The sequence below is a fragment of the Aristolochia californica genome, unplaced genomic scaffold (assembly GCF_029961685.1).
Source record: "Aristolochia californica isolate CCGP_79_NKW_82.1479 unplaced genomic scaffold, dmAriCali1.0.hap1 SCAF_3, whole genome shotgun sequence".
Classification (NCBI taxonomy): Eukaryota; Viridiplantae; Streptophyta; class Magnoliopsida; order Piperales; family Aristolochiaceae; genus Aristolochia; species Aristolochia californica.
The window spans coordinates 12,030,638-12,050,551 of NW_027181992.1; the positions used below are offsets into that span (position 1 = coordinate 12,030,638).

General features: G+C 38.1%; 1 protein-coding gene across 2 annotated transcripts in view; it reads left to right on the top strand.

The window, feature by feature from the left end:
• Positions 1–18,077, top strand: part of LOC137959861 (E3 ubiquitin-protein ligase JMJ24-like) — a 35,564-nt gene extending 17,487 nt beyond the window's left edge. The window contains exons 9-14 of one of the 2 annotated variants that reach the window (XM_068807260.1): positions 2,994–3,470; positions 3,553–3,625; positions 17,138–17,223; positions 17,337–17,456; positions 17,544–17,614; positions 17,787–18,077. In XM_068807260.1, the coding sequence (XP_068663361.1) occupies positions 2,994–3,470; positions 3,553–3,625; positions 17,138–17,223; positions 17,337–17,456; positions 17,544–17,614; positions 17,787–17,865 (906 nt within the window). In that variant the 3' untranslated portion in view covers positions 17,866–18,077. Of the gene's footprint in view, positions 1–2,993; positions 3,471–3,552; positions 3,626–13,116; positions 13,199–17,137; positions 17,224–17,336; positions 17,457–17,543; positions 17,615–17,786 lie in introns of those variants that run through there. The other variant, XM_068807261.1, reaches the window with a different exon arrangement.
• Positions 18,078–19,914: the final 1,837 nt, after the last annotated feature.

Consider the following 19,914-nt stretch of genomic DNA (forward strand, 5'->3'; position numbering starts at 1 on the left):
TTCAATATAGTGGCAGAATTTCTTTCAGCTATGTTTTATTCAGCTAAAGAATGTTTGTGGCTAGCCCCAACCAGTACCTCTTCGGCTTTTGATATTTCTATCCTCCAATATGTGGACGTGGAGTCGGAACTATGGACAATATTAGAAGAATTAAGGCAGTTCTTGGGCTTTTTGAGTTATGCTCGAGACAAAAGGTAAACTAGGGGAAGACCACCTTGATTGGGTTCAATATTAACCCGAGCTCCCTCTTGGAAATGGTTGAGGTCCTTGGTTGCTTAGTTTGATCCACTCCTTGTTCTTACCTCGGCCTTCCCCTGTTCTCGAGGCGCATTCGCAAAGAACTCTGGACCCTGGTAATTAAAAAGATTGAGATGCGCCTCACCACTTGGAAGGGGCGGTTACTTAGCAAGGCAGGATGGCTCACCCTTCTAAAATCAAGTGTTGCTGGCATTCCAAATTATTATTTGTCTTTTCTGCCTTGCCTTGCCTCTGTTTGCCGACAGATGGATAAGATGAACAAGCGTTTTCTGTGGAGAGGAACCGGTTCAGATTTCAAGTATCATTTGGTTAGTTGGGAGGATGTCTGCCTCCCAAAGTCCCTTGGAGGCCTCATGATTCGCCTTACCAGAGACATGAACCGTGCCCTGTTCCTAAAATGGATTTGGAGATTCAACTCGACCATTCCAAACCTTTGGAAAGATATTGTGCAAGCAAAACTTGGCATCTCCTTGAATTGGTGGACCGAGGGGGGAAACAGAAGGCGTTTATCTTCTATCTGGAGATCTCTCTATCTCCTTCTCCCGATTTTCTCCTTGGCAATCTGGTATTATGTGGGTAACGGCCAGTCTATTAGATTTTGGGAAGATTGATGGTCAGGCGATATGCCCCGTCAGAACTCTTTTTCGAATCTTTTCAGAATATCCTTAGCTCAGGAGGATTTCAGTTGCTGAAGCTGCCAGTAATGGGGGCTGGAACTTTCACCCTCGCCATTAAATTTTGCTTTTTTTGAACAAGGTGTGTATATATTTCAATAGAGAAAAATACAGAGGCTATAGGAGCAAATCCTTAACAACAAGAGATTGGAAGTTTGCTCCAGTCGTAGCAAGCACTTCTGCTGCCGAATTTGCAAATCTCGGAATGTGAGACCAAATACAATAAAATGGAGATGCAATTTCAAGAATCTCCCTAAAAGAGTCCCAATGGTGCCATGGGGGAGAGGAAAAATTCTTGCACCAACCAATTACCACCTTTAAGTCTCCTTCAATATGCAGAGGGCCACTACAATTATCTCTAAAGACGCAAAGCCCATTAAGAAGGCCTTGGAGCTCAGCCGACGTGGAACCGGCAATGCCTAACGGGCTGCCATGCAAGAAAAGCTGGTTTCTAGAGGGGTCAAAGATAACTCCCCCAAAACCTACGATCCTGGGATTGCCCAGTGAAGAACTGTTAAAATTCAACTTTAGGAAGCCGTGCTTTGGGGGGATCCATTCTTGCATAACTGGGGACTTGGGAGCAAACCTCATTTTTGCCATTGTGCTCCATTTGTCATAGATAGAGGTACCCACATAAGAGGAGAAAGGCCTCTTGGTAAGAAGCCATACTGAGATTTGACCCAAGACATATTCAGCAACTCTCTCTGCGGAATCACATTTAGCCTCAAATCTCCTTCGGTTGCGCTCATTCCAATCCCCCACGGATGAAGCCAGTGCCTCAACAAAATTTTCACAACTGACAATCTTAGAAAGCGTGGCCAACTTGGGGTGGACACCATTTGTCCTTTTTGCCAGGTCGTCGAGGAATCAATCAGCCACTTGCTCCTCTTATGTCCTTTCTCTTGGGGGATTTGGTTGTCGATTCTCAGCCGAACTGGGTTCCAGGTCTGCTTTTCTACGGATCTTCTTGCAGCTTGTCGGATGCTTGTAAGGACTGCCTTCCCTAGCTTTGGGAGAATGATGATCTCGGCATGCTCGACTTTCATTCCTTGGGGTCTCTGGTTAGAGGAAAATCAAAGGAGATTCAGTACCAAGTTTGAATCTCAAGAAAGAATCGCTGAAATTATTTTAGGAAATATTTCTACATGGCTCCACTCTAGGAAAATCTTTTCCCCCTTCTCGAGATCTTCCATCAGAGACAATTGGAGTTGTCTTGCTCAGCTCCATACGCCTTCAAAGCCCCCCAACTGTTCTTGAGTGGACCCCGCCGCTGACGGTGTCCTTAAAGTTAAATTTTGATGGCTCCTCTCTCGGCAACCCTGGGTTAGCGGGATTTTGCGGAGTTGTTCGTGACTCTCTCGGGATCCAAATCGTCTCCTTCGCCGACCCTCTTGGTATCGCGGACTCAACGGCAGAACTACATGACCACCTGAATGGGCTCCGTGTTTTCAATGATCACTGAGCTGGCCCCATTCTCATCGAGGGAGATTATAAGGTGGTGATCGGTTGGTGTGAGCAATCCTCAATGCCACCGTGGCATCATTGGGACACTTTTTTTTGTGATTATGGAAATTGTCAGCCTTTTTAATTGTTTTTGGTCTCACATCCCGAGATCAGCAAATTCTGTGGCAGATGGTTTGGCCAAACAGGGAGCTTCCTTGCAATCTCTTGTTGTTAGGGGTTACCTCCCCCTTTTTTGTTTCCTTTGGTTCTTTCTCTTAATAAAATCACCTTTCATAAAAAAAATAAAAAAGTTCTAGGTGCTTTAGATAACTTTGAAGTAATTTGTTGTGGCTGCACTAGAGTAGGATGTTTATGAAAACTAAGTGTTCTCATAATCTATCTAGGATAAATTTAAGTTGTGGAGAAGGGGATGGTGAGGGAGAGAGTGAGGTTTCTTTTCTTTTGCTAGATTTGTACTACATATTCTTGTTTTTACTTTTTTCTTTGGCTTCGTTTATTGTGGAGTTTTCTTTTATTAAATTTATGATTTTTTTTCATTTGTTCCTTATTTTTTCCAAACTTACCATGTACTATATAAAGCTTTGCATGCCTGTCTAGGTTTGCATATTGATGCACACGTCTGGAGTAAAGTCACAAGGTTGGAGTCAGGCAAGGGAGAGGAATAGCCAGGAGACTATTAGGGGAGTCAATGAACAAGAATCAACCAATGAACAAGAATTACTTGAAAGTGGGCATATGGGGGAATCTGAACGAACTGTGGAAGAGAGTAGTAAATCACTAGATGTGACATCAAATGAATACTGTAAAGAAGCTGAATATGAGCTGGAGTTGAATGGTGAAAAAAATGATATCATGGAAGACAAAATGTGTAACATAACTGCAATCACTTCAAACGAAATGCAAGAAGTTGATATTTCCCATGAAGAGAAAGATAATGAAGATATTGATTCAGAGAAAAATCATGCAGGAGCTCTTTGGGATATTTTCCGTCGTCAGGATGTTCCTAAGCTAAATGAGTACTTGAGAATCCACTGGGGAGATTTTGAAGTTCCAGGACTCTCTTTGGATGCTTCTGTGAGTTTTCTGTTATTATTTTGTATATCTGCTTTCTTAGGTGGTACACCAACTGCATGCTAAATTATCATTTGGATCTCAGGGTGTGCATCCTGTTCATGATCAAGCTGTTTTCCTGAATAGAGATCATATACAGAAACTGAAGGAGGAATATGGTACGGAGTCGTTGCTGTTGTCTTTTACTTTTTTAATGTCTTCTTTGATTGATAAGCACACGTTCTTTCGTTTTGAATTGTACATGAATAATAGGGTGTTTTCTTTTTCTTCGTTTCAGTATGCAAATTTTGCTGTTGTGAAAAGTGTATAATTTTTCACAACTGATGTGTCACATGATGTGGCATGAAATGGCAATGTTGTGGCATTCCACCTCACCGAATATCCCTGGTCATGAAAAAGCCTTATCCTTTCTCCTTTCTCCTCTGCCCCCTTCTCCTGCAATTGCCTCCCTTTTCTGTTTTTGTCGTCTCCTTGTTTATTTTTGCTTTTTTCCTTCCCCTTTTCCATTGATTCCTGCCTCCAGGATCCAATGTGGTGGAGTGTGCTAGAGATCTGCCACTCTGCCACTTGAGATCCTGGAATGCTGCTGCATCTCAGTAAGAGTAAATGAAGAAGAAAGAAGAAGGTAAACAGAATAAAGGAAAGTGAGTAAAGGAAGAGAAAAAAATGGAGTGTTAAGGATTGGGAGGAAGGGAGGAGGGGGGGTAGAGATGTGAGGATTAAACGAAGGTTTACAATGATGTGGCTTGAGTGTAGAAAACTGTAAAAGTGAGAAATTAAGAAAAGAAAGAGATAAGCAAGAGAGACAAGAACGAGAGAGGGATAAGAGTGCAGCAGTTTCCCGCATTCATTGAGAGGTAAAATATTGACCTCTTTTCTATTAATGCTCGCTGAAGAAAAAATAAGTCAAAAGTTCATAATGCCCTTCTGCACTAAAAACACTTACTAATTACATCTCAGAATAAAACAAAATACGAGTCATATAACTCATATACAAAGATGAACTTACTACTCTCTAAAGGGAAAATTTGTTAAAGGTAAAACGACCAAAATATAATTCAAAGCTCCCCCCTCAAGGTAGAAGGGTGTATATTAAGGAGTCCTTGCTCATTACAAAAACTTCCAAACTCTTGCTTTCTCAAGGCTTTAATAATCACCAAATTGATCAATAGATTTAACATATGGGTGACCACTGCACTACTCACAATAACCTTATGAATGAAATGACAGTCAGCCTCAGCATGCTTGGTTCTTTCATGAAGATCATGGTTGTTAACAATGAAGATGACTAGGTTGTCACAATGCATCACTATATTACCTTTGGTGAAGAAGCTTAACTCTTGTAAAATGGATTTCACCAATAGAAGTTCACTAATTGTATGAATTATTGTGTATTATTCTGCTTTTGCACTAGAGCTCGCCACCACACTGTCTTGTTTTTCCATCTAATCAATTTTCCTCCAACAAATACACAATAACCAATGGTGGATTTCCTATCCAAACTTGGACCTTGCATAAATAGCATCTGAATATTCTCCAATCTGCAAACGACCATGAGGCTCGTATGATAAGCCTTTACTTGTTGTTTCCTCATATCTCATTATTCTTATGTAGCCTCTAAATCGATCTTTCTAGGCTGCTCCATGAATCGGCTGACCATACTCTCAACAAACGAGATGTCAGGCCTAGTAATTGTGGCACAAATAAGTTTTCCTACTAGCCTTCTATACATGGTCTTATCCTTGAGTTCTACACTATCATCTTCATAAAGATTATGATTCACTTCCATGGGTATCTTTATAGGGTTTGCTCTCAAAAAACCATACTCATGTAGCATACTTTCCTTGTGTCAAAACAATTCTTGCATTACTTTTTGCTAACTCAATCTCAAGAAAATATTTGAGGGATTGCAGGTCCTTGGTTTGAAAATATTTGCAAGATGTTTCTTTGCCTCTTCAATACGCTTTCTATTACTTTCTGCACTATGTCTATCACTAAGTGTGGCATTGAACTTGAGCCTAAAATTGTTATCGAGCTCGAGCCTAATAATTTTAACTGAGTTCAAGCCGAGCTCGAGCTTCAACATACATTTAAAACTTTTCAAAAAATACATGTCAATAAATTGTATATAAAACTATGCATACATTTTACATAAAATTTGGAATGACCTCTACTTAAAATTGGGCATAAGGGTGGCATCGAATCCAATTGAGTCCGAACCTTGTTCAAGCCGAGCTTGATTTAAATATTTTGAACTCGAGCTCGAGCCGACCCTAACCTTGAACCTAAAATTGTAATCGAACTTGAGCCTGATAATTTGAACTGAGTTCGAGCTCGAGTTCTACCCGAGTTTGAGCTTAACCTACTATAAATACTCTATATAAAATATATGTCAAATAAATTATATATAAAATTATGCATACATTTTAAAAAAAGAATGATTGGGGAGGTTCAAGATTGAATTTCAATAATGGATTAAAACGCACCAATATTAATCTTTTGTACTCCAAATGTTGTCTAGCTTGTTTTGTAATTTTTGAATCTGGCCATAAATTTACTATGGCCTCCTTAGTGCTCCTGGTTGAAACTTATATTCTAGGAAAAACTAGAAATGTTTTTCCTATGATACATATTTCCAAAAAAAACTTTAAATAAAATCCTATTACTATTAGTGACTTATTAGAAAATTACAAGAAATATTTTAAAATTTTCTTCAGAAAGTTAATTGGACCTCTATTGCCTCTTCTAGGGAAATAAATAAAAATTAATAATCAATCTAATATATTACTATACTTATCGATAAATTTTTAATCAAATAAAATGTCAAACACAAAATTGCAATAAAAAATTGCCTCATACTAAATGTATTACAGCATCAACTGTCAAATACTTATTCAAAAATTTTCTTTACGATTTTCTAGCCCATCTTGGCAGGAAAATCTTACTTAGAAAATTATACGATTTTTTTAATAAGAATTTTCAATTATAAAAATGTTTACAAAAAACATGAGACACTAATAGTCCCTAGAAACTTATTTCTACTAAAATGTATTTTTAATTTCTTCAAGAGCCATGAGGAAGGAGAGTTTAAGGAAAATGTTTTTTTTTTCTTTTTAACTTTATGATTTCTCACGTGCGAAATCATCTTCGTGCGGGGGGGGGGGGGGGGGGGGGGGGGGGGTGAAGGAAATTATTTCTCCCCTGAACTTAGGTATTCCGTTGAGACGACGCGGAGGAAGGGGGTTACGGCGCCGGTGTTGTTGGGGATGACGGCTGCGACGATGGAAACAAAGGCGAGGGGAGGAAGAAATCGAACGGCGGGGGAGCAGCTGTCGACGACGACAACAGCGGACGGGAGGGGCTCGGCGGTGACGAGGGGAGGAAGAATTCCCCCCTCTCACTCTTGCTCTCGCTCCCTTTCCCGCTCCGGTTCCCGCTCCCGACTCAGCTCGTTGACGAGCCGGCTCGCGAGTCGTCGAGCCGAATCTGGATTCGGTGGAGCTCGGCTCGTTAATTTAAACGAGCTAATTCCGGATCTCGAGCTCGAGAGATACCGAATCGAACCGAGCTGGCACCGAGCCGAGCTCGAGCCGCTCGCGAGCCGGCTCGGTTTGAAGCCACCCTTATCTATCACTTCCTGCACTATGTCATCTACATGCACAATTAACACAACAACTTTAGAAGGCCTATTCAGAACAAACATTGAGTGGTCATCGTGACTTTTAGTAAAATTCGAGGACGACCACTTTGCCAAACTTATCAAACCACAACCTAGGGCTTTACTTGAGGCCATAAATGGTTTTGTTTAGTCTATACATTTGCTTAGTCTCCTCTTGACTTTACTTAGGACCTTGCTCCATGTATACATTTTCCTCCAAGTCCCCATATAAGAAGGCAGTTTTGATGTCCAATTGAAACAAGGGTCTGCTCTTGTTAGCAACTGCTAAAATCAAAATCTGAGCAAATGTCAACCTTATTATAGGAGAAAATGTCTCGTAGGCATTCATACCATAGGTTTGAGTATAATCCATTGCCGCAAATCTGGCTTATACTCTCTATGGATCGATCCATCAACCTTGTATTTCACATTATAGATTCATCGACGACCCACAACATCAACATTTGGGGGTGGATCACATAATGTCTCGGTACTCCTATCAAGTAACATATCCATCTCTACATCCATGACTTGTTTCCATTGAGGAGGCAATGAAGCATCTTGCATTGAAGAAGAAATAGTACAAGAAGGAGAAGGCAAAGATAGGGCAAAAGTCTTAAATAGACCAGACAAGGAATCATAGGACATAAACTTAGAGATAGGATGTTGAGTGCTAGCATGAATTCCCTTGCAAAGAGCAATGACAGGGTCCAAATGACTTAACTCAGAAGTCACTAGTAAGGAGGGAACTAGCAAGGATAGAGGAGAGGGAGCTTTTGAAGGTGTCTTGGGAGATTTCTTGCATTGGTAAACTTGCAGTGGCATTGGCTAGACAACAGTTGGCGTAGCGTGAGGAACATCCTCCTTTCGGAATAGGAGCAACACCATCTCCATCAAGTGATGAGGAAATAATACTCTCATTGGACTTGGAAAAATAGAGAATGTCCTCAAGGAATGTGACATTAGTAGACATATAAATTTTCCTTGTGGAAGGGTAATAACATTTGTATCCTTTTTGTGTGAGATTATCCAAGGCAAACACTCTTGACTGATCTTAGGGACCACTTATCATGAGACGGACTAAACACATACACATAGTAGACAGTCCCAAAATGCGAGGACCAAAGGAAAACAAATCTGTGTTGGGCTTAAGAACTTGTAGTGAGATTCTTCCTCCAAGCATAGATTAGAGCATCTTGTTGATGAGAAAACATGTAGTAAGGACAACACTGCCCCAATAAGATTTTGGGACCTGCATTTGAAAAAAACTTGGTTCGTGTAACTTCTAGCAAGCAGTGGTTTTTCCATTTTGTTGCGGTTTATACGCACAAGACCATTGATGAATAGTGCAATTGCTTTTAGCAAAGGAGTCAAACTTGTAGTTCATAAATTGAAGCCATCATTAGACTGAAATTCACGAAGTGAAGCACCAAATTGAATTTTTATTTCATTATAAAAAATCAGGACATAAAGTGCTTCAAATTTCTCTCTTAGGAGATACACCCATGTTTATCTACTAAAATCATTAATGAAAGAAACAAAATATTAATAAGAAAAGACACTAGGTACCTGGACATCTGAATGGATTACTTCAAACAAACTATTACTATATGACTTTGATTAGAAGTGATGCTCGATGGTGCTTCCTAGGTTGACATGATTCACATTGAAAAGAGAAAATAGAAGGCAAAGCCAAAAACATCTGCAGTAACTTGGCTGGGAGGGATGTCTTGACCGCAAGTGCTATTAGAAATGTGAGACAACTGCTTGAATAGCCAAAGAGGATTGCACTGGTAGACCTTCCAAGTGGTGGAGCCCCTCTTGTTCGTGTCTTGAACCAATTGTTTTCCATGTCTAAAGGTCCTGAAGTCCATTTAACTTTTTGTATGGTAGGAGCAATAACTTCATCCAAATCAGCCATGAATTACCACAAAAATGATCAATCCACACACCAACCAGCATACAAACACAATAATTTTGCCTGCATAGATGAGGTTGGAGCCCACATAGGAGAAAATCAGGGCACCAGAACTTCAATCCAAACCCACTATTAATTCAACTTCTTAAACATTATTGTTGAATTTATGAAAAAAGAGAAATACTTCACTAACTTGTTGTAATTTGAGTACAATGAGCCTCTAGTAGAATCCAATTACAATTAAACTACCTTTGTCCTAGTTACACCCAAAGTTAAACACTAAAAGATAAGTTCTAGAATAATTGAATAACTATACATTAATAGAAGACTACTATGATTAAAATACCTTTAACTAAAACTCTTCCATGAAACCTCCTGTGAGACTCCTATGAGACTCCACTATTAATTCTGGCTTTGTGAGATTTCTTATTGTGAGAGTCATGTAAGATTCTTTCATACCTGCTCTTCAACACTCACCCTCAAGCTGGAGTTTATAACTTCAGCTTGTAATTAAAAGGATTCTTGGTCTTCAATCTCCATTAGCTAAAATTTTTTCATAGATATAAAATCATCATCTTTATCTTGCTTCATAAAAAAAAAGATATAAAATCTTCCATCTTTTGTTCTCCCCATTTCTTAAATATTTTGGTCACATAAACGTTACCAAAACATGTGGAACAAAATACTTCTTTCTTGTAATTCTTCTACTTCTCCCCCTTTAGCTGGAGATAAAAAAGATAGAGACCCAACTTGGACAAAACACAATATGGGAGAAGAAAATCACTCCTAGTTGTATGACAAAGTTTCATACACCAGTCAAAACATTTATAGTTTGAAACACATTTTGCTCAATTTTAAAGGTGGAAAAATTACCCAGCTCTAGGGAACAACAAAGAGACTACTCACTTTTTAGGGTAGGTCAAACATAAAACACCTCTTGGGTGAAGAATAAAAACTTGACTCAGGATGGATGTTGGGCACATTCCTATACTTTTTAGGTAGTGGTTCTAGGCATTGCTCTGAAGTGATAAAATCACAAGACGATGAACTGAAGAAATACTAGAGGGAAACAACTTTAACTGGAAGGAGGCGACTATGCAACACTTATAATTCCAAACAAATTTAAAATGTAATTTTTTTTTTAAATAGGGAAGACTATAATGGTAGAACTGAATAAATTTGACCAAGTATAACTTTTTTGGGGTGACCACAATTTTTTGGAGTTGACGATGCGGAATAACACAACTAAGTAAAAAAAAAAAAAACACAAAACTTAAAAACAACATTGACATGATATTGCATACCTTGAACAAGCACATCATAGAGTGATTAAGTTTGACAAAAAATCTCTGATTAGAAGAAAAATTTGCCTAAAAAACTGGGATTCTAGGAGAAAAGGAAACTCAATTCACGTCAATTCATGGAGAGATAATAAAAGAGAAAAAAAGGAAAAGGAGAGATTTTCGGCAAAACTGACTTTTGGTACTTCTGATGTCTATATCTCTCAAAATATAACTCAGAATCAGAAAAGGTTTGTTGCTTAAGCAACTAGACTTTAAAAGCTTTAATTTGATACCTAATTTGACATAAAAAGCTTCGTTCTTGAATCTGTTATGACCACTTGATTTGCTTCGTTCTTTAGCATTACCCTTGCCGACTTCAATGAGAATGCATCCTTCCATATAGATCAGATTGACATGAAAGTTGAACCTTTTGAAACTAGACTTCGATATCCTTCATTCAAGTATAATATTTCTTCATGAATATACTTATTTTGAGAGAAATAATTTGATAGATTTCGGACTCTGCAATTTGGTCGAATTGAGTACTCATTTTTCTCTTGCTAGAATGACCGTTGACCCTTTCGATATTGATATCTCCCTCTAGAAAACTCAGATTGAGTATTGGTTTGTTAGGCTAGTGTTAGAAAATACATCCAATTGTATTTTGGTCATTTTACCACTGAAGTGATTAATTTTCTTTATGTGATTTTTTCTCCATGTTAAATTATGTTAGTGGTTAAATTTTCGTATACATAGGATGTGTAGTTAGGGAGATATAAGGAGATAAGGTTTATTAAGTGTATAGGGGCATTATAATAATTTGTAACTCAAAACACGTATTTAAGAGGTTTGGGAATTCATGCACAGTTGCCAACGATTCTTCTCCTTTTTTTTTCTCTCAATATTCTCCACTTCCTTCACCTAAATCTTGATTTTTACGTGGTATCAGAGCAGTAGATCGCCGCTGGGAGCATTATACTACAGATTCTTGCTATTTTTGAAGGGGACGACCTGTTGAAATGAGAAAACGTACAGGGTTTTGATGTTGGTTCATCAAAGTTAAACTTTTTTTTCTTTTCTTTGCCATAACTTTATGGTGATTGATCTTTATGAATCATTGAAGGATTCTCTACACTTTGATTGCCCTAATCGGGTTTTTTGAGATCCGCATCACACAACCCAATGTTGGATGCCTGCATTATCACCCAACTGATGACATCAGCCCTAATTACTACGACTTTTGCATTATATTGGTTGAAATAGCTGTGAATTTCTGGTTATTGGAGTGTTGAAGTATGCATATCCTGTTTCTGTGCCCTAATTCTAATTTTGTGAGTGGGGCCCACCTTGGTGATAAATCTGGAAATTGTCTGGAAGCTTAAATTGGTTATTTTGTGATCATATATCAGTATTATGGCTGAGACAGGAGAAGTTTATACCCCGACTAGAAAAAATTATGGGTTTGATAGAAAGGATACGATCATGATTACTTCGAAAAAATTGACAAGGCGTAATTATCTTAATTGGGCTAAGTTTGTCAAAATGTATATTAATGGTAGAAAGAAGTTGAAGTTTATCCGAGATGATCCTCTGGTGCCTCCAGATGATGATTGGGAGGTAGAAGACAGTCATGTTATGACCTGGATTGTCAATAATATTGATTCTACTTTTAGAAATCAGGTGATGAACTATGAGACAACAAAGGCTATGTGGCTGTCTCTAGAATCTTTATATGCACAAGAGAGTAATCTCTCTCGAATTTATGAGCCGTATACAAACTTCTTTTTGGGTTGAAAAGAGGAAATCGAACTGTAACACAATATTATAGTGCGTTCTTTGGCATATGACTGGAGATCAATGTCTATCATCCGTTTACTATGGATGAAAAAGTTGAGGAAATAACAAAAGCAGATGCTTGTTGCAATTTTTTTGGACGATTTAGGTGCTGAATTTGATGCTATTAAACCCCAGGTGTTAGCTTTAGATGAAATCCCTACTCTCTCTACCATTTTTAATCGGATTATGAGGGCTGAGAAGACTATTGTACCTAGAATAGGTAAAAGAGGTAAGATAACTGAAGCAATTGCTCTTAGTGCTTCCAACACTACATCAGTCCCTATAGATTTTTCTAGAGGTAGAGGTAGAGGTAGAGGTAGAGGTAGAGAGGGCCTAGGCAGAGGTAGAGGACGTGGTGATGGTAATTCGGAAAGAAAGTGTTCATTGTCACAGAAATAATCATTCTTCTGACAGATGCTAGGTTAAGTTTGGGAAGCCTGCATGGGCTAATTCTGCAACTCCTCATAGTGGAAGTGGGAGTTTAGATTCTCCTATGTCGATTATATTGGGTGCTCCAGATGAGATGCAACAATTGATACAACAACAACAACAAATTGTTCAGCGCAAGACCCGGATATCTGTTGCCTCGACCTTAGCATCTGTAGCTCATTCTTCTATCCCAATTCCTAGTTCTACCAATGTTGACTCAAATATGGCAGCTTATCATGTTCGCCCGTCACCATCTTGGGTTCTGGACTTAGGAGCTTCCAGACACATGTTAGGTTGTTATTGTTTTCCGATTTAAAAGAGTCTCTATGTGTCAAACATGTTAATCTTGCAGATGGTTCTACCTCTCCTGTTCAAGGAGTAAGCAATGTTACTCTTGTTTCCTTTTTGTCTCCTTAGTCAACGCTTTTTGTTCCTAAGTTTCCTCCAAATTTGTTATCGGTTAGTCAGCTAGCCAAGTCAATGAGTTGTTCTCTCACATTTTTTCCTCCTCATTGTGTTTTTCAGGATCTCAGGACGAGGAAGACGATTGGTTCTGCTTGTGAGAGGGATGGGCTATATTACCTGGAGAACCATCGGTAGAATAATATTCAGGCGTTCATACCGTAGATTCTACTCTATAGTGGCACTTGCGGCTAGGTCATCCGTCTGCAGCAAATCACTCTCAAGTCTCTCCAGACTTTTCGTCGAGTTCTTCTTTTCAGTGCGAGTCGTGTCAAGCGTCACAAAAATTCGTTTCGAGCCTCGTCTCATAAAACCGGCCATCTATTTGAGATTGTACACTCAGACATCTGGGATCCTTGTCCTATGACTCGTCAGTTTGGTCATATGTATTTTATTTTTTTTATCGATGATTTTAGTAGGTGTACTTAGATTTACCTTCTTAAGGAAAAATCTGAGGCCTTTGATGTATTAAAACTTTTCTTCAATGAAATAAAAAATCAGTTTGCTACTTTGCTTCATATCTTGCGTACTGATAATGCCTTTGAGTTCATAGTCATAAATTCCGAGTCTTTTATCAAGAACAAAGAATTATTCATCAGACATCGTGTCTTTACCCCTCAGCAAAATGGGATAGCCGAACGTAATAATTTCCATTTACCGGAGGTAAATAGGACAATGATGATACATATGCATGTGCTCAAGCCTTATTGGGGTGGTGCTGTTCTTATAGCCTGTTTCTTGGTTAATAGAATGACTTCGTTTGTGTTAGAAGGAGAAATTCCTAGGTTCTTTTGCCGTCTGCGCCATTATTTGCTATTTCTCCCCGCGTGTTTGGATGTACCGTTCTTTTCCTTTGTGTCTTTACCTGCTGATCCTGTTGTCTCACCTGAACTGGCACCAGTTATCCTTGTCCTAGTTGATAAGTCCGTTGGACCATCACAAGTTGTCAATGTCTAGAAACAATTACAGGTATATAACCGTCAGAAAGAAGTATCACCACCGACTCTCTCAATGGACCATGACTCTACTTCTTCTCATGATCTTGGAGGTTATGATCTGCATCTTCCTATTGCACTTAGGAAGGGTGTCAAGAAAGGTAAAGGTACGTGGTATCCGTTTTCTTAGTTTGTATTTTTTTTTCCTTATCCTACTACTATAAAAATTTTGCTTTGTCCATTTCTACTTGCACTATCCCTTCTTCAGTGTAGGAGGCTTTCTCGTCTCCTCATTGGAAGCAAGCTATGGATGTTGAAATGGATGTTATGATAGATCGAGATATTTGGCAATTGTGTGATCTACTATCTGGAGCCAAAGTTGTTGGGTGCCGCTTGGTTTATACTATCAAGTATAATGTAGATGGTTCTATTGAGCGGTATAAAGCTCGGTTGGTTGCGAAGGGGTATACTCAAACCTTTGGTATTGATGTGTTTGAATCATTTTCCCCTGTTGCTCGTTTGTCGTCTGTCCATATTTTGCTCTTAGTTGCAATGAATCAAGGTTGGTCCCTATATCAATCTGATATTAAAAACGTCTTCTTATATGGTGATCTGGAAGAAGAGGTATATATGGAGCAACCTCCAAGATATGTTGCACAGGGTGAGACGTAAAACATGCAGACTTAAGAAGGCGTTTTATGGGCTGAAGCAGAGTCCACATGCTTGGTTTGAAAAATTCAACCAGGTTGTGGTATCTACGGGGTTCTCGAGGAGTCATTGTGATCGCTTCTTGTTTGTGATGAAGAGGTCTTCTGGAATTATGGTGCTTTTGGTTTATGTAGATGACATTATATTATCTGGGAGTGATATTTCTGGTATAGAAGATACCAAGTCTCACTTGTTTGCACATTTTCAAACTAAAGACTTCAAATTGTTGAAATATTTTCTGGGCATTGAAGTGGCGAAAATTAAAGAAGGCGTGGTGAGGACACAACGTAAGTATGTCACATATATGCTTCAAGAGTATGATCTGTTGGGAGATGTCTTCATAAAGCCCTTGGTAAGCGAGAATTTATATCATTCTGCAACAAGCTGGGATTCCTGGATGTATACGCTCCAATTTGAGGGGGGAGTGATAGAAAATCCATCCAAGGGTATTTTGGTTATTTTACCCTTTAGGGGTATTTTGGTTATTTTACCATTTCAGTGGTTAATTTTCTGTATGTAATCTTGTTCTGCATGTTAAATTATGTTAGTGGTTAAAATTTCATGTACATAGGATGTGTAGTTAGGGAGATATTAGGAGATTAAGGTTTATTAAGTGTATAGGGGCATTTTTGTAATTTGCAACTCAACAACCTATTTAAGAAGTTTGGGAATTTGTACACAGTTCCCAACGAAGCCTTTCAGGCTCTTTAGAAATTTATTTTTCTCCTTTCTTCTTTTTCTCCCAATTTTCTTTTCCTTCACCCAAATCTTGATTTTTACAGTTAGAAAATAGACTTACAGATCTTTCTTTTGACATATAACTCTCCATATAAAGTATCGTTCTTGATACCATAAAACGGCTAGAAATTGAAGCTTTCTGCTACTGCTCGAACCTCTCTTGCTACTTAACCTTTGCTTGTTTAAATATAGATTTCTCTGTGCAGAAAACTCTGATTGTAATTTTTTTTTTTTTTGAGTTGGAAGGTAGACTCAAGATATTTCTGTCGATGTATAATTTGCAATATAAATACATCAGTATGAAGGTGCGAAAGACATGGAAATAACGGGTATTGGAAGAAAAAAGAAAGAATACGAACTTAAACTTCTAGAAATTATAGATCAGAAAAGGATCACATTATCTCCATGGGTTGACCGAGTCAACTCACAGAACCCGCTCTGATACCATGTTGAATTTCTGGAAAAGAGAAATACTTCACTAACTTGTTGTAATTTGAGTACAATGGACCTCTATGTATAATAGAGGAAACTAGTGGATCCAATTAGTATTAAACTATTCTTGTCCCAGTTACAACTAAAGTTAAACAATGAAAGATATGTCCTAGAACAATTGCTAAACATAAATAGAAGACTAATATAACTAAAACACCTTTAGCTGAGACTCTTGTAAGATTACTATATTAATTTTGGCTCTGTGAAAATTTCTTATTGTGAGAGTCATGTAAGACTCTTCCATTCCTGCTCTTCAACAATTAGTTTAATCAAATTAAGCAACAATAACGTGTCAACATATAGAGAGAAGTCGGAGGCCAAAAAAAAAAAAAAACATAGTTTTGGAGACTTGCACATATTAGAATTGGAAAAAACCCAACAGACAACCTTCGTAGGGTACAAAAAACTCATAAAACTGCTAAACTAGCATTACAAGCCATCAATCATAGGGTTATGGCACAAAAGAAAATGGAAAGATCTAACATTGAACTTCAATTAGTAAAGAAATCAGAAAATACCTTTCCTGGAGAAGTTGTGGACTTCGAAAGAGGAGAAAAGCTTGCTGGAATCTCTCTACAACGAGAACTTATTGCTTTGATATCATGTAAAAGAGAAATTAAGGAGAAAAAGAGAGAAGAGAGAAAGAAACAAAAGAGAGCACGAGAGAGGGATAAGTGTGCGGCGATTTCCAGGATTCGGTGAGAGGTCAGAAATCGACCTCCCTTTTGTTAAATACTCACTTTTAAGTAAAAGTAAGTCAAAAGTACATAAATGCCCTTTTACATTACTCCCTAATTACATCTAAAAAATAAAACAAAATCGAACAAGATATCTCCTTTACAAAGATGAATTTACTGTAATTCAACTAAAACTCTATACAGTTTGTACATGTGTAGTAAGTATTTTCCTTTTTATTTTAAAATTTTATGTTAACATTTTTAGCTACTATCCTGTGCAACAACGTCATGTCATTTAAAAAAAATAAAATTGTCTTGCACTCAAACTTATCATGATTGTATTGCAAAACTTGTTTGCTGAGACAAAAATGTACAGGTTATTGATCATGGCTAGTGATGCTTTTTTATTATTCTTTGGTACTGGGGAAAAAGTTTGAACTGTCCAATATCTTCTTTTCTTCCTGGAATATTTTTATTTGTATTTTTTATAGTTGTCTATGTCTAACTAGAAATAACGGTATAATATCTCTCCAGAAATCGAACCATGGACATTTCATCAAGATATATGTGAGGCTGTTTTTATCCCTTCAGGATGTGCTTTTCAGATGAGGAATCTTAGGGTGAGGTTTTAGTGATTGTGGCCATTTCATGTATTGTTATTCTCCTATTGAATTACTCGTCCCTAATTTGCTCCCCCTGCATTGAAGTCAATTTCCATTGTTTGTGTTTTCAGTCTAATGTTCAACTCGGTCTTGATTTCCTGTCGCCTGAGAGCTTGGGAGAATCTGTATGCTTGGCTCAAGATATTCGCAGCCTCCCAAATGATCATGAAGCTAAGCTTCAAATGTTGGAGGTCGTTCTTTTCTAGTTTATTGTTATCAATTTTAATCTTTAATTTAGTTCTGTAAAGAGCTGTACGAACTCATGAATTTCCACGCAGGTGGGCAAAATGTCTCTATATGCAGCGAGTTCAGCCATAAGAGAAATTCAAAAACTAGCACTTGATCGCAGGTGAGAGAAAAGACATTAGAATTTACTTTATGCTGGGGTGAGATAGCTTTTGGTCTCTTTCCAGATTTTCAACACTCCCCTCCTCACTATTCACTTCAGCTTTCAAAACTAAGATGCTAAGGTTGATATTTTTCTTCATTGAAGTTCTGATTCATTGTCTTTGCCTTATCAGAATTGGGGCGGACCTTGGATGTGAGGATCGAAATTTAACTGCCCTAGTTTCTGAGAATGTTGAAAAAATGATAAAGTAGAGAAGAAGCTTTGGACATGGAATCGACTAGGCACTTCTCTTTGTACAGTCAGACAATGTTCTTCAGCTTCGAAGAAGTCTTTTTACTCATAAGCTACATAAAATTCGGTTCCGGCACATCACTAATCCTGTAAATATGCCAAAGATTTGAAGTGGAAATATTATTTTATGACACGTGAAAGTTCTGGGGGATCCAATTTTCCTCCTTTATGATGTCTCCTTTTTTTCCTGTTTTATGATGTCTTTTGTCTTTCTTAAATTGTAACTGATACAATGGTTGGTTCCACCCTGCCCTTCATTGTGTGGAGGGAAGACGCCCATCCTCTCCACTTTCTGAAGGAACAAAGGGTGGAACGTCCACTTCTCCATTCATGTACTGTCAATCCCATGTAGGTGGAAGAGTCAGGGGAGGAGGGAGGCTCCCATCTTCTCTGATAAATAAGTGGAGGGTCTCCCGGCCCCTCTGTAGTCTCTTCCATTCATGTAAAACAGAGGAGTGGGAAGGGGGTTGAGGCCTTTCCCCTTTCATTCATTGTTTGGAGGGAAGATGACCTTCTCCTCCGCTTTCTTAACAAACAAAGGGAGGGTCCACTTCCCCTTCCATGAACTGTCTATCCCATGTTTGTGGAAGAGTTATGGGAGGAGGGAGGGGCTCCACCTTCCACTCACTGCCGTATTTGTAGGACAAGAGGACACTCCGACTTTGATATGCTTTGGAACATATTGCACTGGTGATATGGTTTGAATTCAAGGCTTTAACAATCCTATCTATGGCAAGACAAATCAATTATGCTCATATTGTAAAATCCATGATTTGATAATTTCCATGTAACCTTGATTCTTACTTTTGAGTTGTGATATAGGCACAAGTAATCCAAGTCTAAGTTAATTCAAATTTGCCTACCTATATGAAACTGAATTATGCATTTTTCTAAAGTTGAAGAAGATCTCGATTGAGTATAGTTAAATCTATGACAAATCTTAACCAAGCAAACTGGTTCTAGGTCAAGATTGAGAAATCTTTAGATGAGAACGTAAATATGAGCTAAATTATCAAATCAAATTGTGCTTAACTATCTGTGATGGCTGAGTAGTTCAATCTAGCTCATTCATTGAGTTTTGAATGTCAGAATATACTAGAATGAACTCAAGATGCCTTGAGCTGAAATTTTAATTAGAATGAGCATCAGGCATTGGCTTATTAGGCAATTAAGGCCAATCTCCTCATCCTACAAGAAAATTAGGGAAAAAAATCAAGTGGTTGTTAGCACATCAACAATCCCTGAATTTCTTCAAGAATTGAACCTTGGAGTCTAAAATCTTCCATATGTGTGTAATGCCTTCATGTGCTATGATTATTAATGTTTGAATGTGTGAATTTGAGTGAATTATGTTCATAGAGTAGTGAAACTATTGGATGTCTCAATTAAGCTCTATCCTTGAGTGGAACACATTCATGTAAAACTCAAGAGTTCAATGACTGGCAGATGCTTTTATCCCCCATTAGAAGTTGGATTTCATGTTAAATTTTAAAAAAATTGCTATCTTGAGTATAAAATTTAAGATCTAACAAAATATTATGTTGATAGCCCTTGGAGGGATCTATAAGAGTTAAAAACCTCATTTTGAAATGTAAATGAGAACCTAGGAGTGAAAAGAAATGAGTAGAAAAGCTCTCCCAATGCTTTAGGAATTCTACTGGCATAGGCATTCGGATGCCCAAAGGCCATTTGAAGGGACTAGTAGATAAATTTAGATAAGGGACAAAACAAAAAATTAAGTGCTGGAACTAGCCATCAGAATGGTCAATGTAAAACTTAGAAGTCCCCCATAGATAGTCTAACCGAATGGTGAACCTAATGGTAGAGCCAATAGTGTGAAACAATGAGTTTTGAGATTTGAGAAAAGCTAAACCCTTCGGCATTGTTCATCTAAAGGGAGGGTCAAACATACATGAACAAAAAGTTTGTAGTAGCCAAACATTCGGATGGTTGGTGTTGAAGAGTAGACACGAAGGAGCTTTACATGATTTTCACTGGAAGAAGTCTTA